The sequence below is a fragment of the Haliotis cracherodii genome, unplaced genomic scaffold, assembly GCF_022045235.1.
Source record: "Haliotis cracherodii isolate W230 unplaced genomic scaffold, xgHalCrac1.p SCAF_3, whole genome shotgun sequence".
NCBI lineage: Eukaryota > Metazoa > Mollusca > Gastropoda > Lepetellida > Haliotidae > Haliotis > Haliotis cracherodii.
In genome coordinates, this window is record NW_027266286.1 from 16,631,533 (window position 1) to 16,649,298 (window position 17,766).

The 17,766-nt window shown below is 39.5% G+C and overlaps 1 protein-coding gene across 15 annotated transcripts in view; it reads right to left on the minus strand.

Annotated features, from left to right (window-relative positions):
- The window catches only part of LOC139474400 (ensconsin-like), a 73,420-nt gene that overhangs the window by 22,185 nt on the left and 33,469 nt on the right, over positions 1-17,766 (minus strand). For 2 of the 15 annotated variants that reach the window (XM_071257395.1, XM_071257392.1), the window contains exons 3-10: positions 15,736-15,977; positions 13,603-13,894; positions 10,245-10,271; positions 9,722-9,847; positions 7,621-7,845; positions 6,344-6,555; positions 5,049-5,120; positions 963-1,276 (exon numbers count right to left, since the gene is read on the minus strand). In XM_071257395.1, the coding sequence (XP_071113496.1) occupies positions 963-1,276; positions 5,049-5,120; positions 6,344-6,555; positions 7,621-7,845; positions 9,722-9,847; positions 10,245-10,271; positions 13,603-13,894; positions 15,736-15,977 (1,510 nt within the window). The remainder of the gene's footprint in view (positions 1-962; positions 1,277-5,048; positions 5,121-6,343; positions 6,556-7,620; positions 7,846-9,721; positions 9,848-10,244; positions 10,272-13,602; positions 13,895-15,735; positions 15,978-17,766) is intronic. The other 13 variants (XM_071257393.1, XM_071257399.1, XM_071257394.1 and 10 more) reach the window with 13 other exon arrangements.

Here is a 17,766-nt window from a genome sequence, read left to right on the forward strand (position 1 = left end):
TCATGCTTATCAATATAATTATATGCAGTTTTCTGATATGGTGATTTAATCTACGCCCTCTTCAATCTTTAACTTTAGAGTTATGAAAAAGACCCTTTTATTTCTTAATTACAAATATTATATGGTAAATAATGACAAAATATTTGTAATGAACTAATAAATCCTCAACTGAAACCCCAAAGTTAAAAAATCATACCAATATTATCAAATACTAGATAAAGTAATACCAGTTCCATCTATGTTCGACTTCATTTCAAAACTTTTCTTTAGATTAACTGATTGGAATTCTATGATTGTGGGTTCGAATCCCAGTTCGCCCCAATTATGTTTCTAGGTTTGTCAGCACCATACCCGTGCTCGTGGGTTTCACGAAAGTGGTAAACGTCTAAGACCTGCATCACTTCGGGCTTTCCTCCCACATTAAGCTGACACGCCGCGATATAACTGGAATACTGTTTAAAGTGGCGTTAAACCCAACTCACTCACTCACTTGTTTATTGCATTAAGCTGCATTTCAGTGTGCATAACCTCTCATTACTTGGTGTTGTAGTTACTCCACTTTGATAACAGGGTAAGAATCTACATCCAAACATCGCTAAATGCAATAAACCAGAAGTTGTTATCCATAAATGTTTTCCTTATTTTCTTAAAAACTACATTTCAGGTCTTTTGTCACGAAATTTTGAGGAAAACATCACACAAGAAAATTATATTTTCTATGGGTCAAAGTACAATGATGGTATGCATGACACCAACAAATCCAAAAAGAGGCCACTCTTCCAGGGGCCCATTCCACAAAGCGATCTTAGCGCTACGACTATCGTAAGCCTATGTTAAAGTATGGGAGTTAAGATCGTCTTAGAACGAAGATTGCTTTGTGAAACTGGCCCAAGAAAAGTTCAACTTTCATTCACATTTTAGTGACCAGCACAGAATCACACAGTCAGAGTTATGTCCCTTACCTCTCCTCCTCAAGCCTCTGTCTCTCAATCTCTGCCTCCTTCTCAGCCTTCTCCCGAGCCTGACGACGTTTCTCAGCAAGCTTGGCCTTGTACTCCTCCACAGAGATGTCCTGGGTGGACTTGGACATGCTGGACATGTCCACAGACTTGGACATGATGTCCGGCATGGGCTTGGACGAGATGTCCATCACTGACCGGGACATGGTCTCGTGGGCAGATCGAGACATGGCTGCCTTGTCGTCCTCTATCACAACATGAGGAGCTCCAGCAGGTGCCTCCTTAGACTTGTCCTTCAGAATAGGCTTGGAAGGCAGCTGAAACAGTTAATAGCAGGTTACAGCATTTGATGACTCAGAGCTTAGGATGGTGTGCAGGCTGTTGAAACTTCTGAATTTTGATGAATCATGTCAAATTTTCATTCTGAGAAAAAAACCTCTTGAAGTGTTTTGGGCTGAAAAACAATTTTTGGCATGTATACCCAGTAAGCACATTCAGGGAATTTCTTGTACACACATGTTGTCATGGAAACAGAATTATTATGCAGGATTCTCTTTTCAAACTCTTTACTTTGCAGTTACATTTTGAAAATACAAAATGAGAATTGAAAAGAAAACTCACTTCTACCGCTTGATAAAAACATAATTCTGAAGATAACGTGTGCAAACATTAAAATTTGAACTTGAAATTAACAAAGGGTTAGTAAAAGCTATTAATTGTATGAGCATACAAACACGTATACTGACAGAACGTGGTGGTATTATATGGAATGGTTTTCTTGTAAGTAACAAACTCTCAATGGCCTACAGTCTAGCTTAGATTTAACCTACCTTGCTCATCAACAGTAGCGGGACTTTAACTATTATGAATCAATATGAGGATGACTTCAGACAGTTACAGTGATTGAGTTCTGAATCGTGAATCTCAGTATTACTGCTGTGCAGCAGAAAACCTGTATCACGCTCATGCAGTTATCTCGTGGAGGTAATTCCAAACTCTTCCTGACAAAACCAGGTCATATGTCAATCAGCGAAAATTTAGGTATCATAATGCAAGAATGAACTGTTCTAGATGTCGAAGTTCTGAAGCCAAAGAGAACTCATACTGGGATAGTGTTCTGGGTGCTTGATCTTTATTTTTACCACCAACACCTACTGCAGAGTTCATTCTACGCTCATTTTTAAAGGAATCGTTTTGCGATTCATTATACAAGTAGGGGTTAAATTCGCCCTGACCCCGGAACTGAACGTTTCATGACAATATTTCAGATATAGTCTTTATTCATTATGTATTGTAGGCCACAGGCCCATTATACATTACAGAGTATACAGTACATTTCAGATCTGATTGTTCATGGTTGTTATGGAGGGACCGTTATTAGGGGTAGGCAATAATTATGCAAATTATTTTATTTGGTCAGAACTTTCTAACAATTGTACGATTTTTTTGAAAAATGTTTTTACAAAATGTTTAGTTCATATAAGTTCAACTATACATTCACCATTACAGTAAATGTTTGTTGATTGTTGTGACACTGTATAAATAAATTCCATGTATAATTACATATATAAATACATATACACCAACATGTGATATATAAGCTATCAAACTCTGATATCAGTTCCATTACACATCTAAAAGATACATGTTTGGCTACAAGGGCTACTGTACCCATATACACCTATACATACACATCTAAACTACAGATACAACATGAACAGTGCAACCACAGATTTTGAACCAACGTCTAGAATACTCAACCAAACTGAAAACATCTGGCTCAACCTTGTGCTCCAACACATGCACCAAACCTGTTAAACATCACACTATGCTTGTCCATGGCCACTGAATCATGATCTGACGAGGGACTGCAAGCTTCATGTTACTTTTCTAAATCAATATTTTATCTATGGGATTATGCTATACGTTCAACACTGAGTAAAATGGGAATTGGTTACCGGGTACCAAAGTTTATAAAGTTTAACCCTAATTGACATTTGAACGGTTTGTTGACTACAGCTCAATCCCCAAAAAAAGAATAAACTTGTTTATGGTTTTAATAACTGTCCCCACCCCCAACCCGCCCCATCAATTTCAGTGCTTGAGATGTTTATCAGGGGAATATGATGTATGTCAAGAGATACAATTTTGGGAGTTATTTATGGATGTCTACATTAGAGTCTATCTACATGTGTTTGTATTGTTCCTTTGTTGTTTAACGACCATACTCAGCAATATTCCAGCTGTATGACGGTAGTCTGTAAATAATTGAGTCTGGACCAGACAACCCAGTCATTGACATCATGAGCATCGATCCACGCAATTGGGATACGATGACATGTATCAACCAAGTCAGTGAGCCTTACCACCTCATCCCATTAGTTGCCTTTTACGGCAAGCATTGGTTGCTGAAGACCTATTCTACCCCAAATCTACACGAGTCTATCTACATATGAGTGAGCTTGAGGCAAACTACTGAAGGCAAAAGTTACTAACTAAAGATCGGCAACTGCATTTAACATAGAGTACTTCAATTCAGCGCATGTATTCATCAGTGCGAGGTTTCCGATTGCTAACTGTGTTACATCAAGCAGGGAGAATACCTGTCAGTATACGCTGGTTGTGATAGAGTGACAATGTCATAAAACAACTAATCCTGTGTTTCAAATGTGGGATTTGAACCCTGGACTTTTAAAAGTTCCACAGCTATAAAATATTACATATTTATTTACATTGCATTTTTCCAGAAACATCACTGTGGCCTGTTAATACCTGAGTCAGGCTCAGACCAACCAGTGATTGATATGAGCATCTTCCCAAGCTGTTGGGGTACCCTGACACGCAATCAACCATGTCACTGAAAGTGACCCAAAACAAGTTGGTCATCTTCTATGCCAAGCATAGGTTACTGGTACCTGTTCTAACCCAGAATCCTCAAAGAGCTAGCAATGTCAGAAATATCTAATATTTAATGCCTTCTTGTGTTGAAAAGCACCAGATCTCCTACAAACAAACACAATGACCAGTTCCAATGACCACATGATGACATTTTGAGCGCTTACACTGACCATCTCCTGAAAAGTACTTAGAAGAGTGAAAGTGTTGGAGAAATAACTCAAAGTTGTCCTATAAGCAGCCTAGAATCTGAAGCGTGACATGACACAAGCAAGATAATCGGAAGGCCTGAAATAAAACAAGTTGATTAGAATAAAACTAAACTTCAAGCAAACTCAACTACAGAATGAAAAGGATAGTGCCGAATGTCAACCTGGGCCCTGTACCAAAAGCGATCTTAGTGCCAACATCATCGTAACTCCCTTGACTTACGACAGTCACAGCACCTAGGCTGCTTTGTGGGACAGGGCCTTGGTCTAGATCTGTCACCTAGAGGCCACAGATAAGAGGACCATCTATTTAACAGAGGCATTATCCTGTTCATTCATGTAATAAAACAGAGAAAGGAAATCATAAGATACAAGTTTGGGCTCGTTATATTCATACATATTGATATGCTACTCCAAAGAAGTCATAAGAACACCCCATTCTTTCATGCTACCGTAGAAAATCTGTCAATCTGGCATGACAGATAATAACTATAGTAATTTGAAATAATCGGTTGTTCCTTAACTTTTTTTGAGTAGTACATATATGTCAAATAGAAGACCTGGTCAACAGTAAACATAAAAATCAGTTTTGTCTTGATGATCTAATTCCAATTTCTTCTTTATTCCAACAATTCCAACTCTTTATATCCAATGTGCTCAATGGTTAATCAGTATTTGAAATGAAGCATGAGAGTCACGTTTAAAGTTAAAGATTTAGAGGTCGCTAAATTCAAATACTATGGGAGAAGATCTCAAATGTCCATGGACTCTCTTAATTTTGAACACTCGTTAAATCTTTATAAGATTTATGGTTGCTGGTTTCGATAATTTGACATGTGAACACATTATTTGATTTTCGTTTAGCAGTTGAGGTCAAGGAGCATCCTTGCTTGTACAATGACTCCATTTCTCTGCAGGATTATGAGATACGGATACACAGACAATATGTTGCGAAGCGTGCAAGCAATGCATGCAAAACACAAACCTTTCTTGCACCAGTGGCAAGATTTGTGGTGGACAAAGATTTTCTAGGCGACAATCGTGTTCTAGGCGACTTCTGCAACATGACGTATGCAGGAGGTTCATACGACAAATCAGAAAACTAGCAATGAAAGAGGCACTCAACTCAACCATCAGGACATGATGCATCAACGTCTCTCAACTAGCTACATTCCATGTCGACTCATGCATTTCAGCACATTCACAGAAGCAAGTAAGAAGCAAATTTGACTGACCAAACTTGAAAACCTTGGCCATGCACCTTACCACCTGACTGGACAACTGAAACATTTGAACCCACTGTGAGGCTGACCAAGTGGTCCATTCCAGGCCATACGACCATGCTTGTCAAATGCACATGTTCCGTCAAGCGAGGTTCAAGTACTTCATGCAGGCCCTGCTAAAGAATTATCTTAAAAGCCAAATGTAAGCATCACCAAACACAGGGGTTTCAAAGCTGGGAAGACTGTTACAAAGTCAAAGCTTTTTTTTACTTCTCAAAGCATGAGTTTAGAGATAACGTAGCAATAAAGATAAGATTCAGTCTGCGATTTTAACCACTAGTCCGAAACCGGAGTCTGGTAAAATTCTGTTTGGTATAGTAACCTCTACTAATAAAAGTACATATGAGTACAATAAACTGTATTGAAAACGATGCTTAGAACCGTGTTCCATGTTTTGGCACAGACTGGGATATAAGTTTGAATTCAGTTAATTTCTACAGAATGAGCTTCATAAACATGAAGAAATGAATATCCTATCAGTACTTATCTTGGAAGGTCACCCTGTATTTCAATCTCTTGAACAAAATACAGAATATACCTCCTTCAGATAGAGTCTGCAATTTTAACCACTTGTCCGAAATCCGAGTCTGCTAAAATTCTGTTCAGTCACGTAACCTCTATTTCAATCACTTTCACAGTTAACAAAATACAGAATATACCTCCTTCAGATAGAGTCTGTCATTCATCCTATTATGTTCAGGCTTTAATTCCACATAAAGCTGACATGCCGTGATATAACTGGAATACTGTTCACAGTGGCGTTAAACCTAACTCACTCACTCACACACATTATATTTCAGTCCAGCAATACAGCAAACATACACAAGCCAACACTATTCACTTACAACAATTATTTTACTTGCAAGAATGGGAAACAACTTTAGTTGAAAAAATAGAAAAATGCACTATACTGGTGTCACTCTTCTACATCTCCAGCTACAAATGCACAAACATCAACATCGAGTGCATGAAACGAGCAAGCAGAACCATCACCAACCTTAGGAGCGGGAGTTCCTTCCGCCTTGGCCTCAGCTTCTGGCTTCTCTCGAATCTGTTTTGGCTGAGACAGCCTGTCAATTGACCGGCGATTAGCCTTGAGGGTTTGTCTCTTCTCTGCATCTGTCCCATTTTCTTTCTTCTCTTCCTCCCTCTTTCTCTCCATGATTTGATTGCCTAAAGACTTCCGAGGAGTTCTATTAGGTTTGTCTGCTGACAAGCAAGAGGTTCTTAGGTTACAGAACCAGAAACAACAACATTGGTGTTTATCATTTTAAGGGTGTGAGAAATAGTCTAGAACAAACTAGTATCTAAAGAACTAGAAGGCAAGAGGCAGCTAAAACAGTGGGACAATTTTACACCAAACTGTTAATTTCGTTTATAATTAATTCACTTTCCTGATGGACTCTTGTCCCATTCTCATGTCCTACACCATCTAAATGCTACTGCCAAAGAACAACTGTTTTATCCCATAACCAACACTACATCTACAACATCATTACAGACATATAGTTACTATGGGTAGACAATCTAGGCGCATCAGCAACTTGAAGCAACGGACAACATTTTTCAAAATGGATGATGACGGCCATTATCAAGGGGAGACAACTCTTAAAGAACTAGCTGCTCTTGGACAGAACGTGTAAGTTGTAACTAGAATTCAAACTGGTTAGATAACGTGAAGCTGTTATAGTAAGGTAGAACCATATCCCTAGAAAAGTAAAAGAAGTTAATAAAAGAAACATCTTCTGTCAAAGCCTGGTGGAGCAGGTTTCCATTGTCTGTCTTATATCTGCGTTGGGTCCATCGCAACATCTTTCAGATGAATCAGTTATCAGCAGAACTTTGCTGTGTTATCAAATACTTTCAGCTGCAACTGCATGTGGTATTGTAAATGTGAGATTCTTTTATTCAAGCTTACAAAATCCCCTACAGATCCTTTAATTTAAAAGCATCCACTTATCTGGTCCATGCATTTCAATTCACTAACAGTTAAACTATAAATGAGCCCGAAAGAGATGATTTTCCTATCAGGTACAGAAAGTAAATTGGAAGGATGACTTTTCTTAAAATGAGAAAGAGTTGATAAACATGATAAATTATTTTCAATGTGGATACATATACTTAGAATGAACCAAAGACAACTAAAAGAAAATGGCTTCAGAAATCGCTCGCTTTTCAAGCCTTGTATTGATCATTATATATGCTTGATATAAATCCATCTTTTTCTGTTAGCTCCGACTTTAGTGAAGCCTGGCGTGCAAGAAGACCTATTACCTCTCGAGAGCCTGTCAGTGCTCTTGCTCCGTGGGGACGCCTGGTTTGGAATTTCCACATGCATGAAGCTGGGCATACTGCTAGCAATACTGGCTGGGCGTGGCTTACGAGGTTTCTGCTCCCTGAGCCGAACCGAGTTTAGACCCACTGTGCTCTTTGGCCGTTGAGGCGGAGGGATGCTGGGTGCTAGAATAGATCGGCGACCTTCTGGGATGGCGTTGAGAGCTGGGCGGGGCAAGGGCGGGGCAGGGGAGGGAGGGAGGGAGGGAGAGAGAAACAACAGGTGAATTTTGTGTCAGTATGACAAGTCAAGACGAACCCAGCACCATTGTCAGTTGATGGATGATCATGTGGAAGTGATGAGATGAGAGATGAGAGCTGGACAAGCATGTGCAACTAACTGATGAGGCTACGTGAAATCGGTGATGCACATGTCATGTGACGTCAACACTGTCAATCACTGAATTAACCACTAAGATTAATGACAACAATGAAAGGTGACAAGAATGCAGAACTGAGGTGTTTAAATCACCAAAGGTAGAGTATCTAATTTGCAGTTTGTCTCATTGCATCACCAATGACAGTTCTTCTACTTCTTTCGAAAAAAACTGGGGTTTATGTCTTTTTGTGTCACTTTAGAAGCTGTAGTACCAGAGTTGACAAATGGACCACTGACAAAAGTCTTTGTCAATTGTCTCCAAATTTTACCGAACACATTATTTGACAACTATGATGACATTTGTCTGGTTTCAATATTTTCATGCAATATTATGATGAAGTAGAGATGATGAAGGAATAGAATGGTTTGTAACTCCTAAGGATGACTTCTATCACTTCAGTTTTGCAAGACAGATAAAAAATCACGAGAAAAAGGTAAGCAAATGTGATGAATTAGAAAAGTGATTTAATCTTCTACATCTACAGATTCTAATTTCATTACAATACATGACGACTAAATATAATAACAACATGTACAAACATTGAACAAAATGCACTGTCACTATCTTCATCAACCCATAGCAATCCTTGCATGATTCATGATATCCACTCTCATGCATGTCAGTGTCCATTCCTTTGCAAACCGTATTTGGGGAATTGTCACATGCGTATCTTGTTTGTTGGGTTTAATGGTTAAACTCATTGATGCTTTGGGATCAGGAATGCTAATACAGATGCACCTGTTAACCATGGGATAGGATAGCTTTACACCATGCAGTGGCAGTAAAGGTAGGCCGGAGTTATCTTTCCTTGCTGGGAGCCCCATGGCAACTGCTTGGATGGAACTACGGAGCCTGTACTAATATTTTAGATCTGCTACAGCACATGGATAACTACGACCCAAATGGACTTTTGAAATAACCAAAAATTCTTTTTCTCTCGCAAAAGGATCCAACTTGCAGGTGTTGATCCATCATCAAAATTGACGTGTAAAATGTACACATTTAGTTATTTGGGGCATTAAGTTTAAATTTGGGTTGGCAGACTTCAAGTGAATGCATCCAACAGTCAGCAATATTCCAGCTATATCTCAGTGTTTTTTGTTTGTTTTCTGTAAGCATGTAAGCACTCAAGCCAGGGCTAATCTGAGCAACGGCCAAGGTACAACGACACACACTCAGCTGTCAGACATTGTACCCAACTCCCAGGGGTTGATCTACGCTAAATTATGTTCAATTTATTTTCTACTGTTTGCTATTTAAAATCACACTCAGCAATATTTCAGCTATGTGACGGCGGTCTGTAAATTATCGACCCTGGACCAGACAATAAAGTGATTGACATCATGAGCATCAGTCCATACAGTCACCGAGTCTGACTATACAATTCTAACCCATGTTTCCTTTTGGGTCTAATTTTAGCTGCAGATTTGGCGCATTGAGGCATATTTCTGCTTCTATTCTTCTGTCCTGTCCATATGTAATTCTAAGTAAATCCTGGTGAGAGAAAAATGTTAAAAACCCACAAACAACAACAAAGAAAATGAAAATAAGAGACAAAACAACGAAAAGCTGCCAAGGTTTGATATTGAAAAAAAAAGGAACTAAGGATATAATATATTCCTCTGAGAATCTCAGAGAGGAACAAAACAAAAGCATCTTACCCAACAAAGAGTCTGGTCTGTTGTTAAGCATACCCGAAGAAGCAAAGTCTGGGTTTCGTTTGTGATAAAGCACACTCATGGAGACCGACAAATGCTTGGAAGGGGGGTTCTCACCAGGGCAAGGTCCTACAGTAACAAGCAAGCAAAATGCACCACCATGCCTGCCATGTGTTCTAGGCACATGGCAATCTACATCTCTCACAGGCTGCATGTGTATGTTATAAAATGCAATGAGCACACCCCGTGCCGCGATAGACGAGAGGTGCGATACCAAGACTTGTTTCATTGTGTTATACATTGAAATAAACAAGTGCCTGTGTACTTGTTTAAAGCAAGGAAAGATATCATATATAGGAATGCAAGAGCTCAATAAGGGCAAGAAATGAATACAACCACCCATATTAAGTGACACTCCCCATGAAAATAATGCACAGTTTATATATTTGTTTGCAAAAAGCTGGCCGTGTTAAATCTAGCTGAAATACAAAAGATGTTCAAAGGGGTGAGGAAAAGAATTACAGACCTTTCCAGGATCTTTTCTTGTAAAGAGCTATCAAACACAAGGGGAAGACTCTTCAAGGCAAGGTGGGCCAAAACATTACCCAGGGGAGACAACTGTTGTATATTGTGTCAAGAATTACTAAAAATTAGGCGTCATTTTCAACTTGAATTCTGCCCACTCATAAACATAAATATGGTTGTAGAAGTATTTAATCCTACAAATTTGCTGCAAATGTAAGTGGAATGATTTTTTAAAGAATCTTATAGTGAGTTAGTGAGTTGGGTTTAACGCCGCTTTTAACAGTATTCCAGTTATATCACGACGTGTCAGCTTAATGTGGGAGGAAAGCTCGAAGTGATGCAGGTCTCAGACGTTTACCACTTTGGTGAAACCCACGAGGACGGGTATGGTGCTGACAAACCTAGAAACATAATCAGGGTGAACCGGGATTGGAACCCACAATCATAGGTTTCTGGCATGCCCGAGGGACGCAACTCTGCACAGCGAATCGCGGTGCTTTAGACGGCTGGGCCACCCGTGCCCACAAAGAATCTTATAAGAGAGTGAGCTTCTGTATGTGAAGGGCACCTGCTTCTCTATCATCACAAGGAAACAAGTCTTAGTTTCTAATGTCTTAGATTGAAAACTGATCCAAAAAGAATGTGTCTCGTGTTGCATGAAAATGCCATGTTGGCTTGTTAGCAAGCATCATTAGGAATAGAAATAATAAATATTAGTGTAAAGGGTCTTTTGGCACATTCATGTTTAAAAATTTAAATATTTATCTTCACATTTTTATAACATTCACATGCAGAAGATAGAGTTACAGTAAACTGCATCACATTTAATCTCATTCGTTAAAATGTAATTCAAGCAAATTATTCATCCAGTTAGCATGTACGGGCAATGGTTAAGTCATCCCCTTCAGGGAATGATATGTTGGATGTCCGACCATGCTCAAGAAATTACAGGCAAAGTTTATAGTGGAAATGCATCTCTTACCACATTAAATATTAAATATGCATACAGGTTCAGAAAGTACATTCAAGCCAATTAAACAGTACCTGCATGCTTGGTGCAGTATATGGATAATTGCAGGAGAATGGCCATTTGCAAGTGCATGTGTAGCCCTTTAATAAGTAAGTAATCACTGCGCTTTAATTACTTCAACATTTGCCTGAAGACTGGTACAATGCCCTCAGGTCTTGGTAAGATACACAGATCTAAATTACCAAGGTAGTTTCAAGGACTGTAATGATTCACTGAAGTATTTATCCTACACTGCAGCACAATATGACTATTGGAACACTAAATACACTAGTAAATAGTATGGCAATGCCTCCATAAGAGGATCAATCATCAGTATCATTCTGACAGTGTGAGTGAGTGTGTTGGCGTAAGTGCCTGGCACACCCAAGGGAGGTAACACTGCATAGCAAATTGCGGCGCTTGAACGCTTTAACCACTGGGCTACCGTGATCGCCCCTCAGTCTGTGTGAGTTTAGCCACGAGCTACATAGCCAAGTCTAGAAAATTTCTTTTGGTCTAGTAAACTTGGCTAATAAAAGTCATACATTAACACTACGGTCTACTGAAAATGATTAAATGACATGTCCGGGGTGGTAGACTCAACTGTATGGGAGATTGATGATGCAAATCACATCGTGCCACAGTGTATCATCAGGTTCATTACAGTCTCAGTAATATGATACATGTGCAACAGCAAACTGTATGATGAAGAAACAAAACAAACAACATCAAAACAACACCTACACAACTTGCTACACAAGAAGCTCAAGCATCTAAGCTAAGTAAGCAAAGGAGGACATGCAAGCAAAGAAAGGTCCATCATGCTAGATATATCCGTGAAACATAGATACTAGATATATTTGTGATACATAGACAATCTCACCCGAGTGTCGTTTGATATCAAATGTATCAACACAAGTTAATAAATGTTGTAAACTTTTATCAACGATTTTTGATATTTGATATCAAACGACCCTGAGTCAAATTCTATTTCTCATCCAAAATTATTTTTCCAATTTCTGAAGTTCTGAGTTTAAAAAGTCCAGCTAAACAACTTCAGTTGCCTCGGTTGGTTGGTTGGTTTGTTTGTTGTTTAACGCCGCACTCAGCAATATTCCAGCTATATGACGCAGTCTGTAAATAATCGAGTCTTGACAGACGATCCAGTGATTAATATCATGAGCATCAATCTATGCAATCGGGATCGATGACATGCATCAACCAAGTCAGCGAGCCTGACCACCCGACCCTGTTAGTCGCCTTTTACGACAAGCATAGTCACCTTTTACAGCAAGCATGGGTTGCTGAAGACCTATTCTACCCCGGAATCTTCACGGGTCTCAGTTGCCTCGGGACACGTGAGGTCATCTGACTGTGATGTCATGGTAGCTGATGATGTCATAATAGTCTGCAAAGCACTGTGCTGCAATGTTATCGATATTTCCTAGGAGGTATCATCCGATCTCACCAAAACGATATCTCCTGTGGAGGCCAGTTTTGGATGATACGCTGGGTTAGTGTGTTAGTCGTTTTAGTCATGTTAATTCTTTGAGTATCGTTTGATGCACACATATAACCTAGTGAGTTGAGATTTTCATAATGAAACCAAGGTTACTTAAAACTGCATCCCTTAGATACACATTCTCATATAGAGATGTGCTATTTCCCTTATTGATAGTTTTGTTTTTGGGCTTTGGCAATTGTTAATATCAGTATTGACAACATCAAAAGCATCTGAGAATCATTCTGTGACAAGCCTGCTGATTTGGGTGACAAAGCTTCATGCCGGGGTTGAAGAACGAAGGGAAGTTCTCAACATGACAATGACGGGGTTGTCGTTTCGATACCTTGTGTTGGTCGGCACTTATCTGTGGATCTCATAATTTGGTCAGGTTTATATACACATATAACATGAGGGACTGCTTTATAGTTCCATGCTGTCACTCAGGGGGTGAAGAAGTGGGAAGGGGAGGGGCAGGGCAGTACTTTTAAGGAGATCCTCTTTAAATGAAAATTTTAATTAAAAATTTAATCTTGGAGGATCCCCATAAAAGTTAACAATATTGTCAAATTTGAAACAATTTTACTTTAATGTCAAGGTTGTAATTACCCATTAAAGAACTATGATCCGAATTGATATTTACAACTATTATTATTATTCTGAAATGTTATTTTGAAAAAAACATTTTAAAATCTCACTAAATTATGATGCAATTACAAAGAGCGGAAAAATATCCCATCACCAGTGCTCCCAGCTTTACCTTGCTGCTATATTGACAAAAGAATAAACCCATTAACCTTGACGATATCCCAAAAGAAACTAATGGATTAGAGTGTGTTAAACACCTACCAGTAATATGGTTAATGTCAATACAACAGTGCCGTCGCACAGTGCTACAGGCAGACAGAGCACGACGCTGTGGTCGCGCATAGTCCGAGTCGGAACCATTAGGAGAGCGGCGTATAAGCGCACTATGAGAAGATGACCGCTTTGGTCGCTCAGAAGGCTGGCAAATCTCACGAGGTGTGCGGCTACCAAAGCCGAAAACGTGACCACTCCCACCTTTGCGTCCCCCGAGTTTCCACTGCTCATACCGGGCCACTCGCTCCTGCGCCCTGTAGATGATTTCCTCCCGACGTTGCTGGGGAAGAAGCACATCATATTACCAATTAATCAATGTATTTGTGAAAACAACAACAGCAGCACTATCAACCTGTTTGTCTTTCAATCCTTGTTTCAAGATGCAACGTGAGTGAGTGAGTGAGTATGTATGATTTTATGCCGCTTTTAGCAATATTCCAGCAATATCACGGAGGGGGACACATTGTACCCATGTGGGGAATTGAACCCGGGTCTTCGGCAAGATCACTGGGCTACCCCACCGCCCAAGATGCAACATGAACTAGTACAGACAATCCATTCACGTAATCGAGAGACTGAGAAAGAGAATATTAACCTGACAAGTTGAGTTCACTCATAGTTTCGAACTCTAAGAGCTTGAGGCAATTAGTATGTCTGATTTAGAGTTAAATCAAGTGTCTAGCTAATCGACATTCAAGATCAATTATCCATCATGACTTCTCATGACATATATATCAAGCAGGGGGAAAGAATACCAAAAATGGGCTCACACATTGTACCCACGTGGGGATCAAGAAGAGTGCAGAAAATGACTTCAACAGTGATTCATATGGGGCATACCAAAGGATGGTACGTTAACATACGTTAACAGTGTCTGATAACTTAAAAGGAATCCCACTAAAAGGATGCCTATTTTCACTGATCTCTCCATTCATCACTTCAAGCTACTGAATCACTCATCATTTCTTTATTACCACATCACTTCTATCACTGAAGAGTTCTTGATTATTTAGGCATGGTAGAACAGAGGCAAGCAAACTAACTTTTAAACTTAGAGGTTTAGAACGTATTCTTGATACATGCAAACATTCATATTTGAAACCTTATTCCATCACATCTAGTCTAAAGGTATCGAAGCAATGTTCAAATCCCCTGAATTGAAAACACAGAAGTATAACATAACATAACATAATTCTATTCAGGGTTAAAAACTAAGAGGTTTTGTCCACTAGTCCTTATAATGATAACATATAGCAAAACCCTTAAAATTGGCCAATTTCTACTAGTCCTTAGGATACCTTTACTATTGGGCAGTTTGGTAAGGACTATAGGACTAGTGCCAATTTCTAATGCTGCTATTCTTCCTGTCATGTCATGACAGATTATCATATGAACCAATTGGGTGTTCCTTAACTTGTTTGAGTAGTATACATGTATATCTGGATAAAACCAGACAATCCATGATTACTGCTCTACAGAAGCCCACATACACCATCGTCCTAATTCCCCATTCTGCAGAACCGCCACATCTGTGCACTACACAATGAGTCATGGCTTCAGCACAGTGTGATATTGACAAGCTAGCAGCTTACTTATGAAATGCAACACATTTGCTTGTTGCCCGTCCGTCAATACTTGACAAGGTCAAGGTCACTTAGTCAGGTGAGGTGATCTGACATGGACTCGGGGATAATGCTTTTGTATTTGGTGGCTACAGTAGTGTACCACTATTTCACAGCTGGTGTGTTCGACCGAACTGATTTCGGGGTGATGTGAATTTCTATCTGTATATTTGGTCAATAAGAGCTTATTTCTATATAAACAAAAATCAATGAAATTTGCATCTATGTTTCATTACACGCAACACTGATGACAGTAACCATTAGCATAGAGAATGAAGTGTTGTCGGGATTTTGCTTCTGCACCTAAGTCAGTAAGTGCATAATGCAAAACATCATATTAAATGGCACGGTCTGGTGCCTGTGTCAAGATAGTTCAGACCTCCGAGGGATGTGTTTGGTCTGTGCATGGAACACTACATCATTCAGTGTTCAGCATAAGGGGTCCAGTTATACCACACACCCCTACTACAAGGCACCTGCTACCCAACAGAACACTCACTCTTTCAGTTGCTTCTTTTTTCTTTCTCCTCTCCTCTACACCGGCTCTACGTTCATCCTCACGCTGACGAAGCTCAGCAATTTTACGCCTTCTCATCTCAAGTTGTCTCTCTCTGTTTTCTTGGGCAAGACGCTGTTGTTCTTTAAGCTCTTCAAATTTCTTCCGTCTCTCTTCCGCCATCCTCTCTCGGGCCTGACGAACTCGTTCTTCTCGGTCTTTTTCTTTGAGTCTCTTTGCTGCATCTGTAATCATGGTCTGACAGCTTTAGCTAGATAGGTCACTTTCTTAGGTTGAACACCTTACTGAGTCAATACGTTCCAAAACAGTGAGTGAGTGAGTTTAGTTTTATGCCGTTTTTAGCAATATTCCAGCAATATCACGGCGGGGGACACTAGAAATGGGCTTCACACATTGTACCCATGTCGGGAATCGAACCTGGGTCTTTGGCGTGACGAGCGAACGCTTTAACCACTAGGCTACCACACCGCCCCTCGTTCCACAACTGAAGCAATTAGATGCCCTACATTTCTTATAGCTAAGTAAGTGAGTTGGGATTAACGCCGCATTGATTTGGTTGGTTGGTTTGTTGTTTAATATTCCAGCTATATGACGGCGGTCTGTAAATAATCGAGTCTGGACCAGACAATCCAGTGATTAATATCATGAGCATCGATCCACGCAACTGACATGCATCACCCAAGTCATTGAGCCTGACCACCCATTCCCGTTAGTTGCCTCTTACGACAGGAACAGTCGCCTTTTGCAGCAAGCATGGATCTTCACAGGTCACACCGCATTGAACAGTATTCAAATTATACCACAGCATGTCAGGATGATGTGGGAAAAACGCCTGTTGTGATTCAGATCTCAGACATTACCACCTTGGTGAAACTAACATGCATGGGCATGGTACTGTCAAAAATAGAAACATAATTTAGGTGAACTGGGATTTGAACCCACAACCATAGGTTTCTGACGTGTCAAGGGGCGCAACTCTGTACAGCGAATTGTGGCACCATGGGCCCTTTGGCTGAGTGGCACTATGAGGACAATAATGATGTTATCATGAAGGGAAATGAAGCATAATATGTGAGAAACATCAAACAATAGTTATCATTGTTAATAATTCTAAGAATTCTACCTCCATTACGTCATTGCAATATTCCTATTTAGGCTACAATCACCCACTATAAATTTCAGATTTTTAACAGAAGTCCTCTTCACTGCCAACTAGGGCTGGGACGATTCACCGATACATCAATGTATCACGATACATTACAGTTCGATACGACTATCGATTCGTGGGTCTACAAAATGATACACAGCTGATATACTACGAGTAACAAAACATATTTGCCGCTGTTTACATCGTCTGTTTTGTTCCAACGCAGTCAGTAAAGAAAATAAAGCGATGATACAAGGGCAAATATGATTGGTTGATTTTCGTAGTACGACCAATCAAATGACTCGTATTAGTTTCAGCCTTCAAACATGGGAACTGGTTTTCCGGCCAAGAAGCATCGAGTCCCCAGACACCGTAGGCCGGTTTACGGGACAAGCCGTAGTCACGTCAAAATAGTATATATTTTTATGGACCTACCTGTAATATCATTCATTTATTAAATTTATCACATTTCATGATGTCTGAAATACATATTCCAATTCAATTTATCATTTTTTATCGATAAATTAAAAAAATATTCACTAATTCCCGCGATGTTATTGAAATACGGGTCCACATCGAACATGTCAAAGAGCAAAATAAAGACGTTTTAAACAAATCTTTAAATATATTATACAAAGTAATAAATAATATCAACAAATATATATCTAAAAGTAATCGAACTTACATCTAAGTTATTATTTCCATCTTTTCGTGCGATCGCACGTAATGTAAGTCAAATGACATTTCGGCTTTCGTCGCCTTGAATTCTCGGCTCGGACACGATGTTTGATGCAAAAATATATGCATGAAAAATCTTTGTCACAGCTCGTAACCTAGCACGATACGTTCACGAAGTTCCATATTTT